Genomic DNA, 19,115 nt, shown 5'->3' on the forward strand with positions numbered 1-19,115 from the left:
GTATGGAATAAATAAAAGAAAAAGAGATATGGTCAAGAGGTAATAGGAATTATTTAGAGGGGCGGACAAAGGGAAAAAGTTTTACCGAGTAAGGGGAATTTCACAGAGCAAGAAGAGGTGCAACTGCAGAGTACAAAAGAGAAAATACAGGAGCAGCTACCTTATTTTTAAACTCCATTTTCATTTTAACCCACTCACTGCTATAACTTGTGGAAATATTTTTATCTTCTCTAATAAATCTAAATTAATTCCACTACCCATTCTTTAAATTCTTATTAAAAGGTAGGCGGGACAATGCCAGAGTCTCATTTTTCTACTTAACTTTGGATTCTTGTTTTCTTAGTTTTTATTTGTACATGATTTGAAATAGCTGTTGGATGTGTGTGGAAGCTTTCATTTAATATACATGCTCTTGTGAAATATAAATTCTATCTAGTCTTGCTCAGTTATTGTACCTTGGAGAATAATATGTAAATTCTCTTTGAGTTCTTACTACTTAGTTCTCATGTTTCATATCAAATATTTCATTAACTTGTTCTGAAATCTACCGTCTTTTGTTATATTTTCCCTTCTAGGTCCCTCAGATAAATCCTTACTGTTGCAAATCAAGTTCCAGTCCACACCTATACGTAATATCCTTGCTGAAAGCTGATTATTTCTCCCAAAATTTTCTTAAGCTCCATAATAGCAGTTTTTGGTTGAATATAAATACATGCTGGTGTAGTCTTCCTCCCTTGCAAGTATCCCCTTACTACCATAAATCTACTGTTATCATCTTTTTGTCCCTCTTCTCTCTTTATTGGAGCTCCTCTAGCAGTTAGTGTAATTACCCCCTCTTCCTTTATCTCTGATACTCTGATGGTTATCCACCCTGAAATCTTATCTTTATCAACTTCACATGCTCATTGTTTCCAAATATGTCTCCCACAGCATTGATATTTCTACTTTGCATTTCTTAATGTAATTCAGCACTCTTTCCTTTTTGCTTATACCGGCACGGCCATTTATGTTCTAAGATAATATGGGTAGTGTAGCCATTATGCTAAGAAGTTATTGTTGATGTCTTATTATAAATGACAAACTTTTAATGTATATTTCCAAACTTTATATGTCCCATTTTCAAGACTTTTTGTTTTAATGAAAACCCTCAAACAAAAAAAAAAGACTGAATATGTTTTCAGAACCCCCACATTCCCTATTAACTTAGAACAAACTCACAAAATTATGTACATCTTAAAAAATGAAGTTTAACCTTCCTGATAGGAATAAATGGACAGCCTCAAATCGATAACTGCACTGGCGAGCAATTGTCTAACTTAATGTTAACCATGCTAAAATGCATGTTACAGCCTGTGCTGCCACTTCAATTTATTGTTGTCTGTTCTTTTCTTATCTCTGTTCCCTTCCAGATGTGAAAAACAGCTTGTATGTTTTCAGAAAGTAGCTAGCCAGTGCCTTAGTAAAAGTGCACTGGCTATCTTTACATAAAACTGAATTATACACTGTTCTATTAAATGCATTGATTTGTTAAGGAAGCTGCTGTCTGTTACTTCCAGTAGTTTCAAACTTTATTTTTTAGTGAACTGCTTGCCTTGTCTCTTTAAATTTTGCATTTCCCTAAGCTAATAATGCTTGGAACTCTAAAGATTAATTGCTTGCACCTACAGACAGCTCATTTCCATGGAAATATAAGAACAGTGTGTACAATTCCCTTCTGCTGCAGACTTCATAACCCACTGAACATTTGTAAAGAAAAAAAAACAAGCTAATGTAATTGCATATGCAAGAAACTTAGAACTTCTCATGGCATTCATCATTTTGTCTTATTTTTAAGCCTCTTCGAATACATAAAACACTTGCTTTTTGATGAAGCCAAGGGCATTAATCCAGACATTCACTTATGCAAAAATAAAACATCTTAACTCTTCATATAATATAATCACTGCACTTTTACTCCCCATCTCCCTCCCCAACAGCCCAAGATTACAGAATATTATCTTAAGCTTGCTATTGTCCAGCCTTTCTTCTCCTTTTCCATCGTAATGCTTATAATTCTTAAAACTGACAAAAACATTTGTTTACTTTAATATCTTTATCGCATACAACAATCATACCTAAGACTACATACTACACAATTTTGCTTTACTATATAACATGCATTTTATATCTTGAAATGTTTTATACAGTTACTGTTAACTTTTTTTTTCCTTTTGGTGTAATTATGTAAAGTGGGATTTATGCTTTACAGTCCACCCACAAAGTTTAAGAAAGTCAGCAAAAGTCCAGTATTTCTCATTCCCTTTTTTCTTGCAGAGCTGTATTTTCCAAATGTGACTGATGTGTTATAGTCTCATATTTGTTCACTAATTTCAGTGTTGCTAGCTGTCTTTCTGGTCTTCTCCACCTCCAAACATCAGCCTCTTGTTCAAGTCCAAGGTACTCAAGTTTCTTCTAGTCAACTCCTGCACTTTTGTTCTACCTCTCAGCATTTTCCTTTTGGAACATTTGAAAAAATTTCACTGACAGAGTCTCCCTGTGAGCTTAATTGTCTGAAGAATGAGAAACAAAGTCCCCTTCTATTAGATGGCTAACTTTTCATTGGTTAAACTTTTGTATTTCCTCCTTAGCCTGTTCTGCATTTAAGATATCTTTGATCCACCAGGAAAAAATATTCTGAAGACAGCTGGATACAGCAGCTTGAATCTCACTTGTGACTTTCAGCATTCCCTGATTGCTGGAATAAATTTACTTTTCTTTTGCCTGGTGTACGTGAATAATCATTTTCCACAAACACCCTACTGACTCCAAATTTTAATATTTTGCCCTTCTGCCACAGTTTTGTCAAGATCAGCTCTTTCTGCTGGTATGATTGCATCTTTACTAATACAGATTTTGGCTGCTTTTTCATGGCCAGATTTGAACCATACATTCGATGAGCTCTTTAACAAATCTTGTTGTGGAATACAATTCCAGTTGCTTATTTATGCTTTCATAAAATTAATACAGTCTGTTTCTTCCATTTTCTTTAGTACAGCATAAAATATCAGGTTTTCTCTGTGTACTCTGTCTTTTAACTCTACCATTTTTTTCAAACAGCTCTTCTTGAGATGTCTCATACTCAGCCAGCCTTTTATTCATTTCATCCTTTGATTTTTGCAGTTTTCTCAGTTCATCTGGATAGCTACTTATAGCTGCTTCTGCTTTTTTCCAGCCTTTTGTTATTTGGGTTGATACACACCTTCATTGTTTCTTTTATTTTAAATCATCTCTAAGTACATTCAGTTTTGTTCCTTTAAATTACTGGAAGCCATCTCTTCTACCAGAGGTGGAGCATGAACTGCTTTTTGCTGAAAAGCTGCAGGAATCTGATGTTGTCCCTCTCATTCTGCTTCACTGATTAGTTATGGATCTGATCCTCTGATCTGACTTGGCTGCCTTCTACAGACTTTAGCTTCCAGGCTCAAGCTCCTCCCTTACCCATAATCCCCTGTCCCTGAGCTCTACCTCCTCAGACCTTGTTTGTCACCAGTGCATACAGACGTGATTTCCAGTGCTCCGAGCAGATAAGTGTTTACTTAGTCTTTATATTGATCTTAATTTTGATCTTGATGTATATTTAATCTTATAATTCTCCTATTTTTTCTTCCCTTTCCTTTTCAGTGTACAAGGGCATTGAGTTTTTCTTACTCCACCTTTCCTATCCCTTCGGGCCTTGGGCCTCCTTTTCTTAGGGAAAAAAAATTAACTTTCTAATAGTTTTCTTTACATTTAACTTTGATATTTTAGGATGGATAAACCAACTTGTTTTAAGATGTGCGTTGAGTATGACAGAAAAATTGTGCACTCAGATGCACCTGATAAATGTGTTTACTGTTTGGGGGTGGCCCATTTGGATTCTCCTTGCAATATTTGTGAGGGTTTCAATTTTCGGGCCGTCCAAGAGAAAAAGAATAATCTAATTTTGAAAGGCCTTCTGCCCGCTCCTTTAAATTCTCCAGGGGCTCAACCCCCCCTCCAAGGCTAAGAAGCACCACCATAAGGCTACAGGTCATCCTCAGAGCCTCTTGCTAAAATTACCAGAGAGTCAGATTCGAGAATGTCAGCGCCAAGACCTGCGTCGGCTTATTCGGATCCAATAGGCTTGATGGCTCCAAATGAGCCTTCTTCCAGACCGAAATTTTCCAAATCAGCACCAACTCCTTCTTTAGATCCTACCAGTTCAGAGCAGAACATTCAGGCAGCTCCTCAGCTCTGTAAATCTCTGGATCTGGGGTCCAGGATTTGGTCGCCCAGGAGGTCCATCAGATCTGTGTCTCCCACAGTGGTAACTAAGATACCCCAAACCCTTAGGCACTCACGACCTTCTTCAGTGGCTTCTTCCAGATTCTGTAGAAGCCTGTATCATGACATGGACAAGATGGTTAGGTCCATTATCAAGGCTCAGATCCAGATGGGAGTACTTTCAGCTCTGTCCCTTTGTGGAGCCGAGAGAGTCCCTGCCACTTCTTTCTCTCCTCCTTCGATTCGAGTAGTGGCTTCAGAGCCCCAGGACAGCAGTCTCCCATGGTCGGATCAGAGGAATTTTGCTTCCTCAATGCCAACCATGACCTTGACTACCTCTCCTCCAAGATCCTCAGATCAGATTGAGTCCCAGATCTGTAATGTCGTAGCTGGATTTGAGGGGCAAGGTTCTGCTCCAGTTTCATCGATTCTTTTCCTACCCCCTTGGAGCTTTGGCTCTCAGCAGTGTGAGTCTGGTTCTGTCTTAGAGTCAGGGTTTTGGGGTGCTCATTCCTTCTTCCTTGGGGACTTTGGTCCCAAGGGAGTAGGGGAGGGTATACCTGGGACCTTCGGCTTTCCATGTTTTAGAAAAGGCCTTCTGTGCAGACAGAGCACAGAGGACCCTTTGACTTCTGATCCTCCTTGTGTTCCTGCATCAGATCTGGGCCTTGAACCTTCCATTTCTGTCCAGGGTCAGCCTGCCTCTAAGGATCTCCAGACCCTTCCACTTGAGGTGTCCCCTTCCTCTTCTGTCTCCTCACCTCAATATCTCATGGAGGAGATTCCACAGAAGAGGACACACTTGGACTCCCCTATTGAGTCCCTCACTTAGAATTACGGACTATGATGAGGGAGAACAATCTTCCAAATCATCACCAGACGATGTCTCCTTTGCATATATCTTAGAAATTTTAAAGCAAAGAGGTCACTGGTCATCCACAAATCCTTCTTCAGAGGAGTCCGTATTCCTGGAGGCCTTTGGGACAGACAAATCTACATATTGGGTAGTCCCCCAGTGGATGCTCTTATAGATCTTGTCGCCTGTCGGGCCTGGAAGGAGCCAGACACCATAGAGCCTGTACCAAAGCACCCAGATAAAATCTTTTCTCCCCCCTGTGGATCAAACTTTTTGGAGCAAGGACATCCCCATTGACACTATGGTGGTGGCAGCAGCTACAAAGGAAGAGCTCGCCCAGCATAGCTCAACTGTCCACCTGCTGAACAGGGAATCCAGAGCGCTGGACTGGTTCGGGAAACACACCTTCACCTCAGTGACTTTTTCACTTAGACCACTTAATTATGTGGCACATTTTATTCACCTGCAGAGAGACCTGGTTAAGGAAATCTCTGAGTTCTCGGCGGAGTGCTTGCCTAAGGAAGAGCTAGATAAGGTTTCTCTAAACCTGACCATGCTTATTTCCTTGGCAAAACTCTTCCATGAGGCCCGGTTCCTATTCAGAGGCAGGATCCTCAACGGCAGCCGGAACTGGCATTGTGGTATGCAGTCAGGCTTTGTGATTTTGTGGAGCCCTTTAAGTCTTTTGTCAACAGCCCCTTTTGATGGTACTTCCTTGTTTGGCAAACAGAGCTTCTGCAAGTACGGCAAGTGCAATGGCCAAGCATACTCAAGAATCCATCAGTTAAGGACACCTTGACCCGCAGTGAAGAACAAGGTAAGACCTTGTCTGCCATGGGGATCAAGCTTTCTACCCCTCAATGAACCTATTCAAGGAATCAAAGAGGGGCTAGGAAGACTTGGTTCCGAAAATCACAAGGTTCTTTTCCTGATCAAAGCAGAGAGCACTCCTGTAGAGGCAAAGGAGGAGGCTTTAATGGGAGATGCCATCCTAGAGGCAGAGGGGGCTCACAAAACTAGGGCTTTAGAGAACCCTTTTCTGAGAGGCCCTTTCAGTGCTGCCAACTGTTCGACTCTGGAGGCAATCGGGGGCCATTTTTTCCGTGCACCCAGGAGCCTAGGCCCAAATAACGACAAATGCTTGGGTGCAAAGCTTAATATAGAGAGGCTACTGCATTCCCTTTTTTGTCCTCCTTCCAAAAGTTCAAAAGAAGCTCCCTGATGTTCCACTCAACCAGAGGGAGTTGCAGTTCTAGAGATCAAAAGATTACTGCAAAAGAGTCAGATTGATTCTATGGGTCTTGGGGTCTGTGGCAGCTGCTATAATCTTGGTGCCTCTAGCTAGATACTAGTTGCACATTCTACAATGGATACTGGCTGTTCAGTGGTCAGTTCTACGTCAGACCCTATATATTCCTGTCAGATTGACCAATTTTTGCAGAAGTCATTTAGAATGGTAGATTCTCTCCGATCTGTAAATAGACAGACCCTTCATCCTACCCCTCCAATAGTCACAGTGACCAGGGATGCTTCCCACCTAGGGTGCAGGGGGGTCATTTCGAGGGGAAGATGATCCAAGGCATGTGGACTCTCCTAGAGACCAGATTGCATATAAATGTCCTGGAGATGAGAGCTGTCCACCTGTCATTGCAAGCTTTTCAGGACTCTCCCTCTGGGGACTATTGCGATTCACATGGGCAACTTGTCAGTCTGGTATATCAGCAAGGAGGAACCCAGTTATACCAACTGTGCAGAGAGACCATGAGGGTTTGGGAATGGGGGATCTTTTCACACCGCTTTCTACTTGCAACACATTTACCAGGGAAATCCAACGTATTGGCAGACAGGCTCAGCAGGTCCATTCTAATGCGTCATGAGTAGTCCCTCGATCAGTCAGTAGTGAGCAAGATATTCGACCGTTGGGGTCACCCCTGCTGCGATCTCTTTGCATCTCCTCACAACAAGTGCAGCAGTTTTTTTGCTTTGATCCCTGCTTCAGGGAGTTCCCCAAGGGATGCTGTATTCCATGAATGGCCCCCCAGATGTCTTTATGCTTACCTTCCTCTTCCGCTGATCCCAAAGGTTCTTCGGAAAGACAAGTATTTGAATAGTACTGTGATCCTCATTGACCCCTTTTGGCCTCATCAGATTTGGGTCCTCTTCCTCTGCTAACACTTAAGATGTCCTGCATGGAAACTGGAACCCAAATTGGACCTCCTCTATCACCCCACCCTAGGACTCCATCGAGATCTTACTAGAGGGTCCAGGTTTTCCTCTCAGTCAAAGCTATCATTCTAGCTTCCCAGAAAGCATCCAGCAAGAAAGTATATAAAAGCAAGTGGAAAAGATTTTCTATTTAGGCTGCTGATCATCACATTGATCCCTTTTAAATGTCTGTTTTTTCAGTCCTTTCTTTTCTTGAGTCTTTAGGTTCTAGTTTTGTGACCATTAAGCTCCAGTTAGCAGCCATTTTCAATTTTCATTCGGGATTACCTTCAGGATCTATCACTTCAACCAGGTTATGTAAAGCCTTTGTGAAAGGTGTTTTCCTTTTCAGGCCTCCGGTCAAAGACCCCACTCCTCTGTGGGATCTGACTGTCATTCTGCAAAGGTTGACCCCAAAATCATTTGAACCAGCTAATGATTGTTACTTGAAATTTTTATCCTGGAAGTCTGCTGTTCGTATGGCCATTACCTCAGCAAAGAGTTTTGAAATTGCAGGCACTTTTGTCTAAACCTCTTTATATTATTTTTCACAAGGATAGAGTTTCCATACATGCTAATCCACACTTCATGCCAAAAGTGGCCATAGAGTCTAACATAAATCAATGCATTCAGTTGCCAGTGTTCTTTCCCAACTATTCTACCAAAGGAGAATATATGTTACATTCTTTGGATGTTCACAGAAAGTTATGTTTCTACCTTCTTAGAACAAAACAGTTCAGAAAATCTGAGCAGTTGTCTGTTTCATATTTAACTGTAAGGGTCGAGCAGTTTCTAAAGTGACAGCAGCAAAGTGGATAACCAGTTGCATATCATTTATTTATAAGAAAAATGGTTTGAAATTGGCTAGTCTTCCAAAAGCCCATTCAACAAGATCAATAGCTGCGCCAGCGGCCTTTTCATCTAGAGTTCCAGTTGATGATGTTTGTGCTGCAGCAAACTGGTCTAAGTCTCATATCTTCATGACCCATTATAAGTTGGACATGGTCTTCAGGAGCAGAGCATCTTTTGGCTGGTCTGGTGTCCGGCATATCCTTCCTTGAGGCCACCCAAGAAATCATGTAGCTGAGGACTCTGATCCATCAGTGAAACAGAATGAGAGAGACAACATCAGATATATTAGTGATGTACATACCATAACTTGGTATCTGTGTTGTCCTTCTCTCATTCTGCTTCACCTTCCCACCCAGCCATCCCCCTCCAAAAAGTCTGGCTTTTAGAGGATCTGTAAAAGCCTTTGTTGGAACCTATGCTCCAGGTTGAGCCCTTGGTTCCTTTCTTCTTCTGTCTGCTTTCTGTTAGGGACAGCAAAATCGATCTGAGGAGGTAGAGCTAGGGGCAGAGGATTATGGGTAAGGGAAAAGCTCTAGCCTGGAAGCTAATGTCTATAGAAGGCAGCCGAGTCGGATCCGAGAATCAGATCCAGTACCCATCAGTGGAGAAGAATGAGAGGAGGACAGCACAGATACCAGGTTATGGTAAGTATATAACTAATAATTCTTCCCAGTCATTGTTTACCGTTTCTAGTTGATTTCCTTTCAGGTTCTCTGAATTTCTTCTTGGCATTCAGGCCATGTACTTACTAGCCAGTACCTGAATTGTACTCATGCTGGCAGAATTGTTAGCTCTTATTTCTCAGTTTCTTTTTTTTTTCACACTGGGAGAGATGAAATTAAGCTGTTGATCAGTGTGCAGCCATCCTGGAAGTCTTTTACAATCAAGGAAATTATTTTTTGCGCTGGAACATTGGGCCAGATTTGCACATACAAAGTAAGGCTTTACTTAGTTTATTGCTACTGGCTGCCATAAAATGCAGTTACTAGAAAGTGGAAGTTGTATGTAAACCAGCTGTAACTGAAGCACTGAATATTGTAAAGAAGATAAAAATTATTTATTTTATTTTTATTTTACATTTGTTGACCGGGCTAGTCTAACTGGATAAATGTGCATTTTCAGTAGAGGCCCAGGGAATTAAGCTCCTAGCTAGGACAATGAAATTAACACAATAACATATAAGGCTACATGAGACAAATAAATCCTATTAACAGTACCTATTACAGGTTATCACAGAAAAATTTACAGTGCAGAATACAGGCATAACAAAGGATGCAAATACAATCTAAAATTTACAGTGCAGAATACAGGCATAACAAAGAATGCTAATACAATCAAGGTATTCTAGAGATAGTTAGTAAAATAGTTTAATAAGGAAGGAGTTGCTTTTAATGAGTAGATGGGATAGGAAGAGCAAAGTATTTAGAGACACATAGACTAATCAAGTATAGAGCATGGACATAACCAGTGAGTTTTGAGGAACACTTTCAATTTGTTTTTGAAACAGGATAGTTAGGGAAGTGTGGAGAGTTCATTTGGAAGGAGATTCCAGGCTTTTCCGACTATATTAGAAAAAAGGGAGTTACCAGCCTTGTTGTTTGTTTTTGTGGTATGTACTAGAAGTTTCTGAGAAGACCTTAAGGATTCCAGGTTTTTATAGGGAGTGATTAGTGTGGAAAGAATAGGTGTTTTGGAAGGTTTGTAAAGAGTGTTGTGGGCTATAGTTAGTTGATGGAATTTAATAAGATTTTGTAGTTCAAGCCATCTTAGCTGCTTTAAGTTAAGGCAGTGATGGATTCTAAATGGGTTGCCTGTTGCAAATCTGGCAATGTTATTGTAGGACATTTCAAATTTGCTAAGATTATTTTTAGATAGGTTAGTAAAAATAGGTGAGCCATAAAGAAGAGAAGAGATTAGATGAGTGTGTGCTATTGTGGTTCGAGCTGAAGGTAGATGAAAGGATTTTATCCTATAGAGAGAGCCTAGCTTTTTGTTGACAGTTTTTATAGTAATGGTAATATGGATATCAAAGTTCAGATTATTGTCTATGGTGACACCTAATAGTTTGGTGGTTGGTTCAGGGGATATAATAGTTTTATTGGTAGAGTTAACTGAGAAATCCAATGGGGGTGATTTCTTAGTAGGAGAGAAAAGGATGAGTTTAGTTTTTTGGGGGTTTAGGAGAAGGCATCTATGTGTGAACCATTGTTCAACTGTGTTAAATACTTGTTGGGTAAGATAGAGAAGTTCAGAAGAGGAGGGGGCTGAGCATATCAGTGTAGAGTCATCCGCATATTGTATGCTTGTAGCTTGGGGGATGGCTAGGTGAACGTCATTGATGAATATGGAAAAAAGTAGAGGTCCAAGGATGGACCCTTGAGGGACACCGAGGTTGACGGGCAGGTGAGTAGAGACTTGTGCCAAAGTACGGCCTGTTGCCTTTTATCAAGGTAGGACTGGAACCACTTTATGGAGGATGTATCAAGAGACAGGGATTTCAGTATTATGATGAGAATTTGGTGATTTACCATGTCAAAAGCTTTAGACAGGTCAATAAATAGGGCTGAAGAGAGTTTGTTTAGATTGCGGTTTTTGTTGATACAATCTGTGAAGGAAAGAAGGGCAGTAATAGTGCTATGTGAAGGTCTAAAACCATGTTGACAGTTGGCTTGTAAGTTATTTTGTGTTAGATTGTCAAGTAATTGTCTATGAATGCATTTTTCCATGATCTTTGCCAGAGGTGAGAGGAGGGCAATGGGGCGGTAATTGGAGAGTTCAGTGGATTGTCCTCCTTTGTGGAGGGGGATAATATGGGAAATTTTCCATAAACTGGGGATATAACTTTCAGTAATAGTTCTATTGATCGGGATAGAAATGGGATAGGCAATAGCTTTGGCAGATTGTTGTAGGAATTCAGCAGGTAGTTGGTCTGCTGAGGGGGAGCATGGTTTCAGTTTCTGTAGAAGGGTTAGAATATATGATGTTGGGACGGGTTGAAAATGAAAAGTAAGGGGTGAGGTTGATTCATTGGAAGGTAGAGTGAAGTTGTTAGGTGATAGTTGACTAGTTAGTGTTTGTCTAGCATCAGTAAAATAGGTATTAAAAGTATTAGCTATATTCATTGGTGTTTTGTGTTCTGTGTTTTGAGGGTTTGGAGTAGTGGATTGCCCTGGATGGAGTAGTTGGTTGATACTAGACCAAAATGTCTGTGGCTTGTTTTGACTAGCTTGTTGGGATTGGAGGTAGTAGTTTTTTTTGTCAGGTATTATAGCTTTCTCAGTTTCATTTCTTAGTTGTCTAAATGTTTGTTGGTGTATAGGGTTTTTTGTTTTCCTCCATTTCTCCCAATGTTTGTTTCTAACATTGATTTTATGTTTGGTTTCTTTAGAGAGCCATGGAGCATGTTTGGTTTTAGTTCTAGTTAGTCTGGTTGGGGCATGGTGGTTGAGGATGGCAAGGAAGTTGGAGTTAAAGTAACTAACGGCTTCATCTAATGGAAGGTTTTTTAAGGGTGACCAGTTGCATGCTCTTAGTTCCATCTGAAAAAGTTCAGGGTTAAAGTACTTTTTAGACCTGATGTTTTTAATGGATGTTGGGGAGGGAAAGTTGATTTTATGTCTGATGATATAGGTAAGAGAGTGGTCACTTAAATCATCAGGGAGGGTTCCTGAGTCATAAATCTGAGGATGATGGTTAATGAGGATCCAGTCTAATAAGCTTGATTTCTTGTTAGGTTTATTTATCCTGGTAGGGGAGGTAATGGTTTGGGAATACCCATATAGGTTAATATGGCTTGAGGGGAGGCTGCTGCAGAAGCTGGTCCAGTCAATATTTGTGTCACCTAGGATAATGGTTTCTTGAGGCAGGTTTTGGGAAAGTCAGCAAAGTAGATTTTCCATTGTTGCTGTGTTATTACCAGAAGGTAGATATATACAGATAATATAGATGGATTTGGCATTGTTAAGAAGAAGTTTGGAGATAAGAATTTCTGCATTGGAGTCTAAAGGTGGTTTGCAGTTATGAGTGGTTAATTGTAAGTTAGGTTTATATAGGATAGCAACCCCTCCACCTTTCTTGGATGTTCGGTCCAGTCTCAGGATATTATATCCAGGTGGGATGATTTCATTGTCTTTGGTTGCAGGTTTTAACCAAGTTTCTGTTAAGCAGAGTGTGTCAAAGGAATAGATTTCAGTTAGAGCTTGGAGTTGAGTTACTTTATTATTTGTACTGCGTATATTAAGATGAGCAAGTAAAAGGGAGTTAGATGGTTTAGAAAGGGCTTGAGTAGGTGATTCTTTGAGGTTGAGGAGAGAGATAGGAGTTGTTGGGGGTCCTGGGTTAGGGTGAATGTCACCATCCTTTAAAGAGAGTAGCAGGCTTAGATAGTATTGCTTGTGGAATCTACTGTATAGAGATAGACATTTTTGGGGGGTTAGATTGTTGTATTTTGTGTGTAGTGTTCTATGATATTTAGAAAGTATGTAGTTAGATGAGGATGTTATATTAGTGTGAGTAAAATGTAAAGGTGAGTTTGGAGAGTTGGTTTCTTTTTTGGGATAGTTTTGGTTTGGGTGTAGTGGGTTTTCAAAAGAGGTGATAGATGAGTGAGGATTAAAGGAGGTAGTAGTGAGAGTGTGAATAAGAGTGTGATAAAGAATGGCATGGATTGATTATTCATTATATGAGTAGATATTGGTTCTTTGTAGGTAGAAGATAGAAGTGTATTGGGATGAGATGAGAGAGTAAGTAGAGTGTGGTGTGGTAGGAGGAGAGTAGTGAGAGGGTAATAGTAGAGTTTGGTAACAGGAGAGTGTGTAGGGAGAAAAGATAGTGGGAAGGTTGTCTTTGAAGAGGAAATGGTATGATCAAGGTATGATTAGAGAGTAGAGAGAAGAGGAAAGGGTGTGGTTGGAGAGTAACAGGAAGAGGTGTGGTTTAGGAAGTATAAAGGTAGGTCCCCTGGGGGTGGGTGGGAATTGGGGGTAGAGAGGGAGCGGAGTGAGCCCGCAGGGCGAACGGAGCGGGTAGAAACAGATACTAAAGCAGTTAATGAAAAACAATCAGCTAGGCTAGGTCTAGTGGTAGAATGGAATAGAATAGGGGCTAGAAAGTGTCTATAGTCTGTAGATATGAAGGGGAAAGGACAAAAAAAGGGAGAGAGGACTGGAGAGGTGTCAGTGGACAGTAGAAATGAAGGAAAAAACCAAATAGAGAGCTAAATAACACTTTGGGGACTACTAAAGTTAAGAACTGGGGTAAAGAGTTGATAATGAGAAAAAGGGTAAGAGTAGAAAATGTCTGGAATTAGGGTACCATCTAGTGGGCAATTCTAGTATTGCAGGCTAGATTGAGAGGGAGTAAAAATGGTAGACTACAGTTGGAAAGTGAGAAAAAAACAACAAGAAAAACTAGGGGGGTATCTATACAGGTAGGAGGGATGATATAGTGAAGGTAATGTAGAAGGGGAAGCAAGGGCTGCTGGCTGTCCTAGCTCAGGCCTGGGTATAACATTTATATTTTGGTACAGTCAATAGAAAGTCTTTCTTGTTGGAATTATTCAGCAGGCATACTTTACTGTTTTTCTTGATAGGGGATTGTAGGATTGTTATGCAATGAGGTGACCCGCCGATATTTGGAGAGGGTTCTTCATTTCCTGCTGACTAGCACTAGAAGCCCAGGATGAGTAGAGTAACTTTAGGAGGCAAGAGAGACAAGATAGAGGATAAGAGACATAGATAAAAAAGCAAGGTAGAACTTCTCAAAATAACAGTATTCAAACCTTGACACAATTCTTGCAGTATCCAATATACATTAAAAAAAAAACATATGCATAGTGAGATTAACAGTCATATGCAGGGACATAAGAGCTGGTTAGCAGTAATACATATTGAGTATTTGGTAACAGCAATGCAAGATTATATGATGCAGCACTTGTGTACCCCTTTTGTATAACAATATATATATAAACAGCAGTTAAAAAATAAAACAAATTCTGTTCTACTTAGTAGCAGTAGATAAACTAATTAAATCAGAGTTTATAAATACAAGTAAGGACTTTGCCAGCAGCAATATAAGACATTATAGAACAGTAATTATCAGCCAGTAAATATAGAAAGCAGTTAAAGCAATTCTGCTCTATTCAACAACAGCAGAAAAGCTAATTTCATCAGAGGTTGAATGTTTAGAAAAAGAAAAGAGCAAAGTACATAGAAGCTAGTGGAGTCTCTGTGAACAGTGCATGCAAAATAAGTTTTAGACAGAGGAGTAAGGTTTAAGGGAAGCCAGGAGCTGAGCAATTTATGTAATGTTGTAGTGAATACTAGCTGTTAATATGAAAGCATGTGTGTTTACTGCATGAAGAAAATTACTGTGGTTTGATTTCTGTTACTGTGGTAGTTCACTTACTCTTTTCAAATATAATCTGATTAAATGGATGGGAAACTGCAAATTCACCCCTGGTTTAGCAGCCTTGTTCCTTATGAATAGGAGTAACAAAATACTCTGCATGGCTTTGGGTTATTCAAAGGCCTAAAATTTCATGGGACTGCAGGACTAGGCTTCTAAAGATCCTCCTGGATCAACAGCCTAGTAAGTACCTCTGAGCCAGTATTCGTAACTACAAAACTGTCATAGTTATGATTTAATAAAGATGTGTATTTTAAAAATGCTTTTATTGTGGGTGGTGACTGGAATTTGATTTATAGTAGTGGAGGTGTATCAGGAGACTTAGAAGCGAAGTTGCAACTAGAGGAGATACATTTGTTAAAAAATGTATGAAAGTACGTAGATATTATTTCTGTAGCTGGACCTCTGAAAATTTATGTATTATTCTCGAAGCTACAGTAACTGTCTTTATATTACAGGAGTATGTTCATGTGACTGAAAATATTTGTTTGTGCTTCCTCGGGCCTTGCTGAATGTCTTGTTGGTGGAGTGTGTGTTGTGGATTCCTAGGCAAGGTTAGTCAAGAGCCTTATAGCCCCTTTGTTCCTGTCCAGGAATCCCTGTCAACCACTCCCGCTTTTCCTGGCAAGAGATGGATGATAAGGAACAAGTCAGCTTGCTGCTACTGATGATTGCTGACCCTCTCTCTTCTGTGGCTTCTCCAAGGGTGCACTTGCTGCCATCTGAGGGGGAACATGCCTGTGGATGCTATTTTTCACCTTTGGGGCACAGTAGTCACTTACTCCCATCCTTCCAAGATCATTTCTACAGGCACCTACTTGAGCCACTATTCATAATGGCCTCACCCGTGACATAAACAGGGCTTTCTCAGTGTATGCTAAAGAGCTACCATTTGATTGAAAGTACTGAGAATTATCGAGTAATTGTGTCTGACCATGCCACCATGAGAATACAGATACAAGGTAATAAAGTAAAGAGTAGGCAGTAGTGCTTTCCTGCATACTAACTTAAAAAGGAAATAATTTAAGGCTTAGGTAGTAGTAAAAATTTGAGAACTGCCAACTTGTAGTTGACACTTGGAACAAGAAGAAAATTGGTTTCAGAAATATACTTGAAATGAGAGAGAAGGGAAAGTGGAAATTTTTAGAAGAGTTGAGAAAAGTTAAATCATTGCAGAATAAAAGGGGGGGGGGTTCAGAACTTTAGAAAAAATTGCAGATAAGCAGCTATTATAACAGTAATCCCAGAGGACAGAAAAATTGAGTGCATTGACTAATGCAACAAAATGTAGAAAGAGATGTAAAACTCAGGGACCCTGTGACAAGAAGAAGAAGAATATGAATCCTGAAGAAATAATGGAATTTTTTTTTGAAATTTTATGATCATTTATACATGTTTGAGGAATTGTAAAACCAGGATAAGGTACAATTGGAAATGTTTATTGAAGACTTAGATTTGCTAATGTTACAGGCTCAGTTGTTGTTGTTGTTGTCTTTTTCCGGTTAAGGGTCGCCACAGTGGAACTCCAGTCCGCTAATGATTGGCAGTAGATTTTCACGAACGCCGAGGTGCCAGCTCGATGTACAACCTTCAATGAAGGCACGCCCATTTATGCATGTCTTTTGAACGCCCTCCCAACTGCGGGGAGGACATGCAGACTCCACACAGAAGGCACTCCCCGCACTCCAGCCGAGAATTGAACGGGATAACCTCTTGCTGTGAGGCAACAACGCTACCGCTGCACCACCGTGGATTACGTTACATGCTCAGTTGTTGATAGCCAGGGTAGATGCAGAAGAAATACACTGTAAACTATAGTCAATCCACAGGGAAATCCCTGGGAATAGATGGCATCCTTATACAAGTTTGGAAGTTAAGAGGGGAATACATTGATAAAGACTTGGAGTGCATTGTGTAGTAATGTATTGAAAGGGGTAGAAGCGCAAACATCCTTGGGGAAATCACTCATTGTAGTGCTGATGAAAGTGGGAAAGGCTCTTCAGACTTGGCATCATATGGACCATTTTCTGTTTTAAATTATTATGAAGTTATTCTGTGCAACTTATGCCACTTTTAGCTAAAAGAAAAGCAAAAATACTACAAAGATTGATATGCTTAAGAGTGTTTTTTTGAAAAGGAGACAAGCATTTAATAATGTTAATAGGGCAGTGATAATTCAGAAGGTGTCATAGCATAAAAAAGTGTCATTACTGTTGGCGAGCTTGTATGCAGAGAAAAGGTAATTTTTTTTAAAGTCATCCTGCCTCAGTTGTAGTCATACAGTACAGGTCTGTTGGGATTTTGTGTGTAGAGCAGTGACAGCATTAACATTGCCCACTAAAATAATAGCGTAAATAAGCAGTATACATAAAGGTTTAGAATAAAGGTAGGTGGGGAACTTGCAGGCAAATTGAGTTTGGGCAGGGAAACCAGGCAGGGATGTCATCTTTCCCCCCTCTGCTTTATTTTCTGTTTAGAAGATTTAGCAAGAAAAGTAAAGGGCTTATAAATCCAGGATACAACTGGTCGGGAGAAAATGGCCTTGTTGGCAGGTGTTGATATATTATATTCGACAGATCCAGATCAGGATGTCTTGGTGCTGTGGAATATTTTGAAACCATTTCAGACATTTTCCTGATACAAAATAAATGAATGAAGATAAAGTAAAGGCAATAGCAGTAACTTTTGTGCCTGCATGAGTTAGTTCAGTAGTATCCATATTTATGAGGTCATGCCAAAATGAAATCCTGGAAGAATGTGAGTTAAAAATGACTTGGTCATAGCATTTTAAGACATGTGGAAGGAAACTTAGCAGAAGATAATTAGAAACATGCAACCTGGAAGGTTATGATAATGGATAGGATCATAAGGTAGAGGTAAAGAAAATGTATATAGTTCCAGGCATGTTTCTATCAACCAGATAAGTTGTGGACAGGTCTTTGTATGGAATTGAACAAGTTTATTTGGGAGGAGAAAAGGGAAGAGCTATATAGGTTAAGCTGACTCTCCATGTTTTTGAAGAGGATTGTGTATGTATCATACACTGAGAGATATAGTTCAAAGTGCAAGTAGGTGATCGTGGTAATGAGGGAAAGTATGCAGCATGAAGAGAGAGTAATATTTTGGATGCAAACCATTAAAGAAATTCGTAATAACACACACAATATCATATGTATAAAGTGGCAGAAAATTTTATAAAGACTAAAGCATTGCAGGACTAGAGCAAAGATATTCTTCCAGTAAGTAAATATAATTATAAGGGCATACAAATTAAGTAGGTGATGACCGGAAATAATGGGGAGAAATTAGCTAAGAAACTTGGGTAGTGAGAACAGATAATAGATTGGGGAAAATAAATGGAGTGAGAGGATGATGAGCAAGTATCTGACTTGCAGTTTAAGAACTGTCTCCAGTTTATGGAATTAGTACAAGAGCATAGACAAAGGGAGTGGAATAATTCGTAAAAATACCAGCCCTGATGAAGTTTCTAGTGGAGCTAAGAACATATACTATCATCAGAAAAAGAGATAAGCAGAGTATTTAAGAGTTTGCATGTTAACTGTAAGAATCAATCAGAGGAGCTTAGAAACTATCAGGAAAAGGTAGTAGACAAACATTTTACAGTTTAACAATGGAAAGAGATTTGTAAGTCTCCTAATTCAGTGACAAACATCACACGGTACATGATATTTGCATGGAAATGTTTGCTCAAGTATTTTTATGCGTCAGGTAAACTTAAGAGGATCACATCCCAAGTGGATGGAGTAGGTGCTGGGGATGTGAAGGAAAGAGTGAGAAAACTGGCAGCATGTATTCTGAGAAGTTAATAAGTTCCAGACATAGTGAGGCGCTTATTAAGTGACACCCAAAAAGCAATAAACAGAAAATGGAAATCAAAGAATAAACCAACTTTAGAGGATGTATTGAACCCTGTAAAATAAAGAACTGGAGGTAGATTTTTTAAAGAAGGGGAAGAAATGTGCAAAAACGTTAATATTTTGTTTCAGAATTTATAAAATACTGGGCAAGAAGATGTGTGATATGGGAGAGTTGGTAGGTACTGAAAAATGAGAAGGCACAAAGAAAAGACTAACTTTGAAGTTATGAGAAAAATGTACAATGTAGGAAGATGACAATGGAAAATGTTCTGTATATTTGTATTACTAATGTGAGTTAAAATGCGATGAATACGTTTATTTAAAAAAATGGCAGATATGACACTTTTTACATTAGTAGTACTTTTGTGTTGAGTATGCTGTATGACATGCTTTCTATTTGCAGATGACACTTGCCAGTGCTGGACTTGACATGCCTTGCCATCATGTAGCAGTCAGTAGACGATCTTCCCCAACAGAAACCAGGGAACATTCAGAAGAGGTAAGCATCCATTGTGTTACGAATATATGTTAACATCTTGTTAACAGTGAAATAATATGATGCTTCCTTTACAAGAGTGGATGCAATATAGAGAGAGTATTTCATGGGAGACAGAGATATAATTTCTGGTTTGCAGAAT

General features: G+C 39.6%; 1 protein-coding gene across 3 annotated transcripts in view; it reads left to right on the top strand.

The window, feature by feature from the left end:
• FAF1 (Fas associated factor 1) overlaps window positions 1-19,115 on the top strand; it is a 5,915,525-nt gene that overhangs the window by 2,684,915 nt on the left and 3,211,495 nt on the right. For all 3 annotated transcript variants that reach the window (XM_044055943.1, XM_044055942.1, XM_044055945.1), the window contains exon 9: window positions 18,881-18,976. In XM_044055943.1, coding sequence (XP_043911878.1) covers window positions 18,881-18,976 — 96 coding nt within the window. The remainder of the gene's footprint in view (window positions 1-18,880; window positions 18,977-19,115) is intronic.

Source organism: Protopterus annectens, chromosome 14.part0 (assembly GCF_019279795.1).
Source record: "Protopterus annectens isolate FY-2018-M chromosome 14.part0, PAN1.0, whole genome shotgun sequence".
NCBI lineage: Eukaryota > Metazoa > Chordata > Ceratodontiformes > Protopteridae > Protopterus > Protopterus annectens.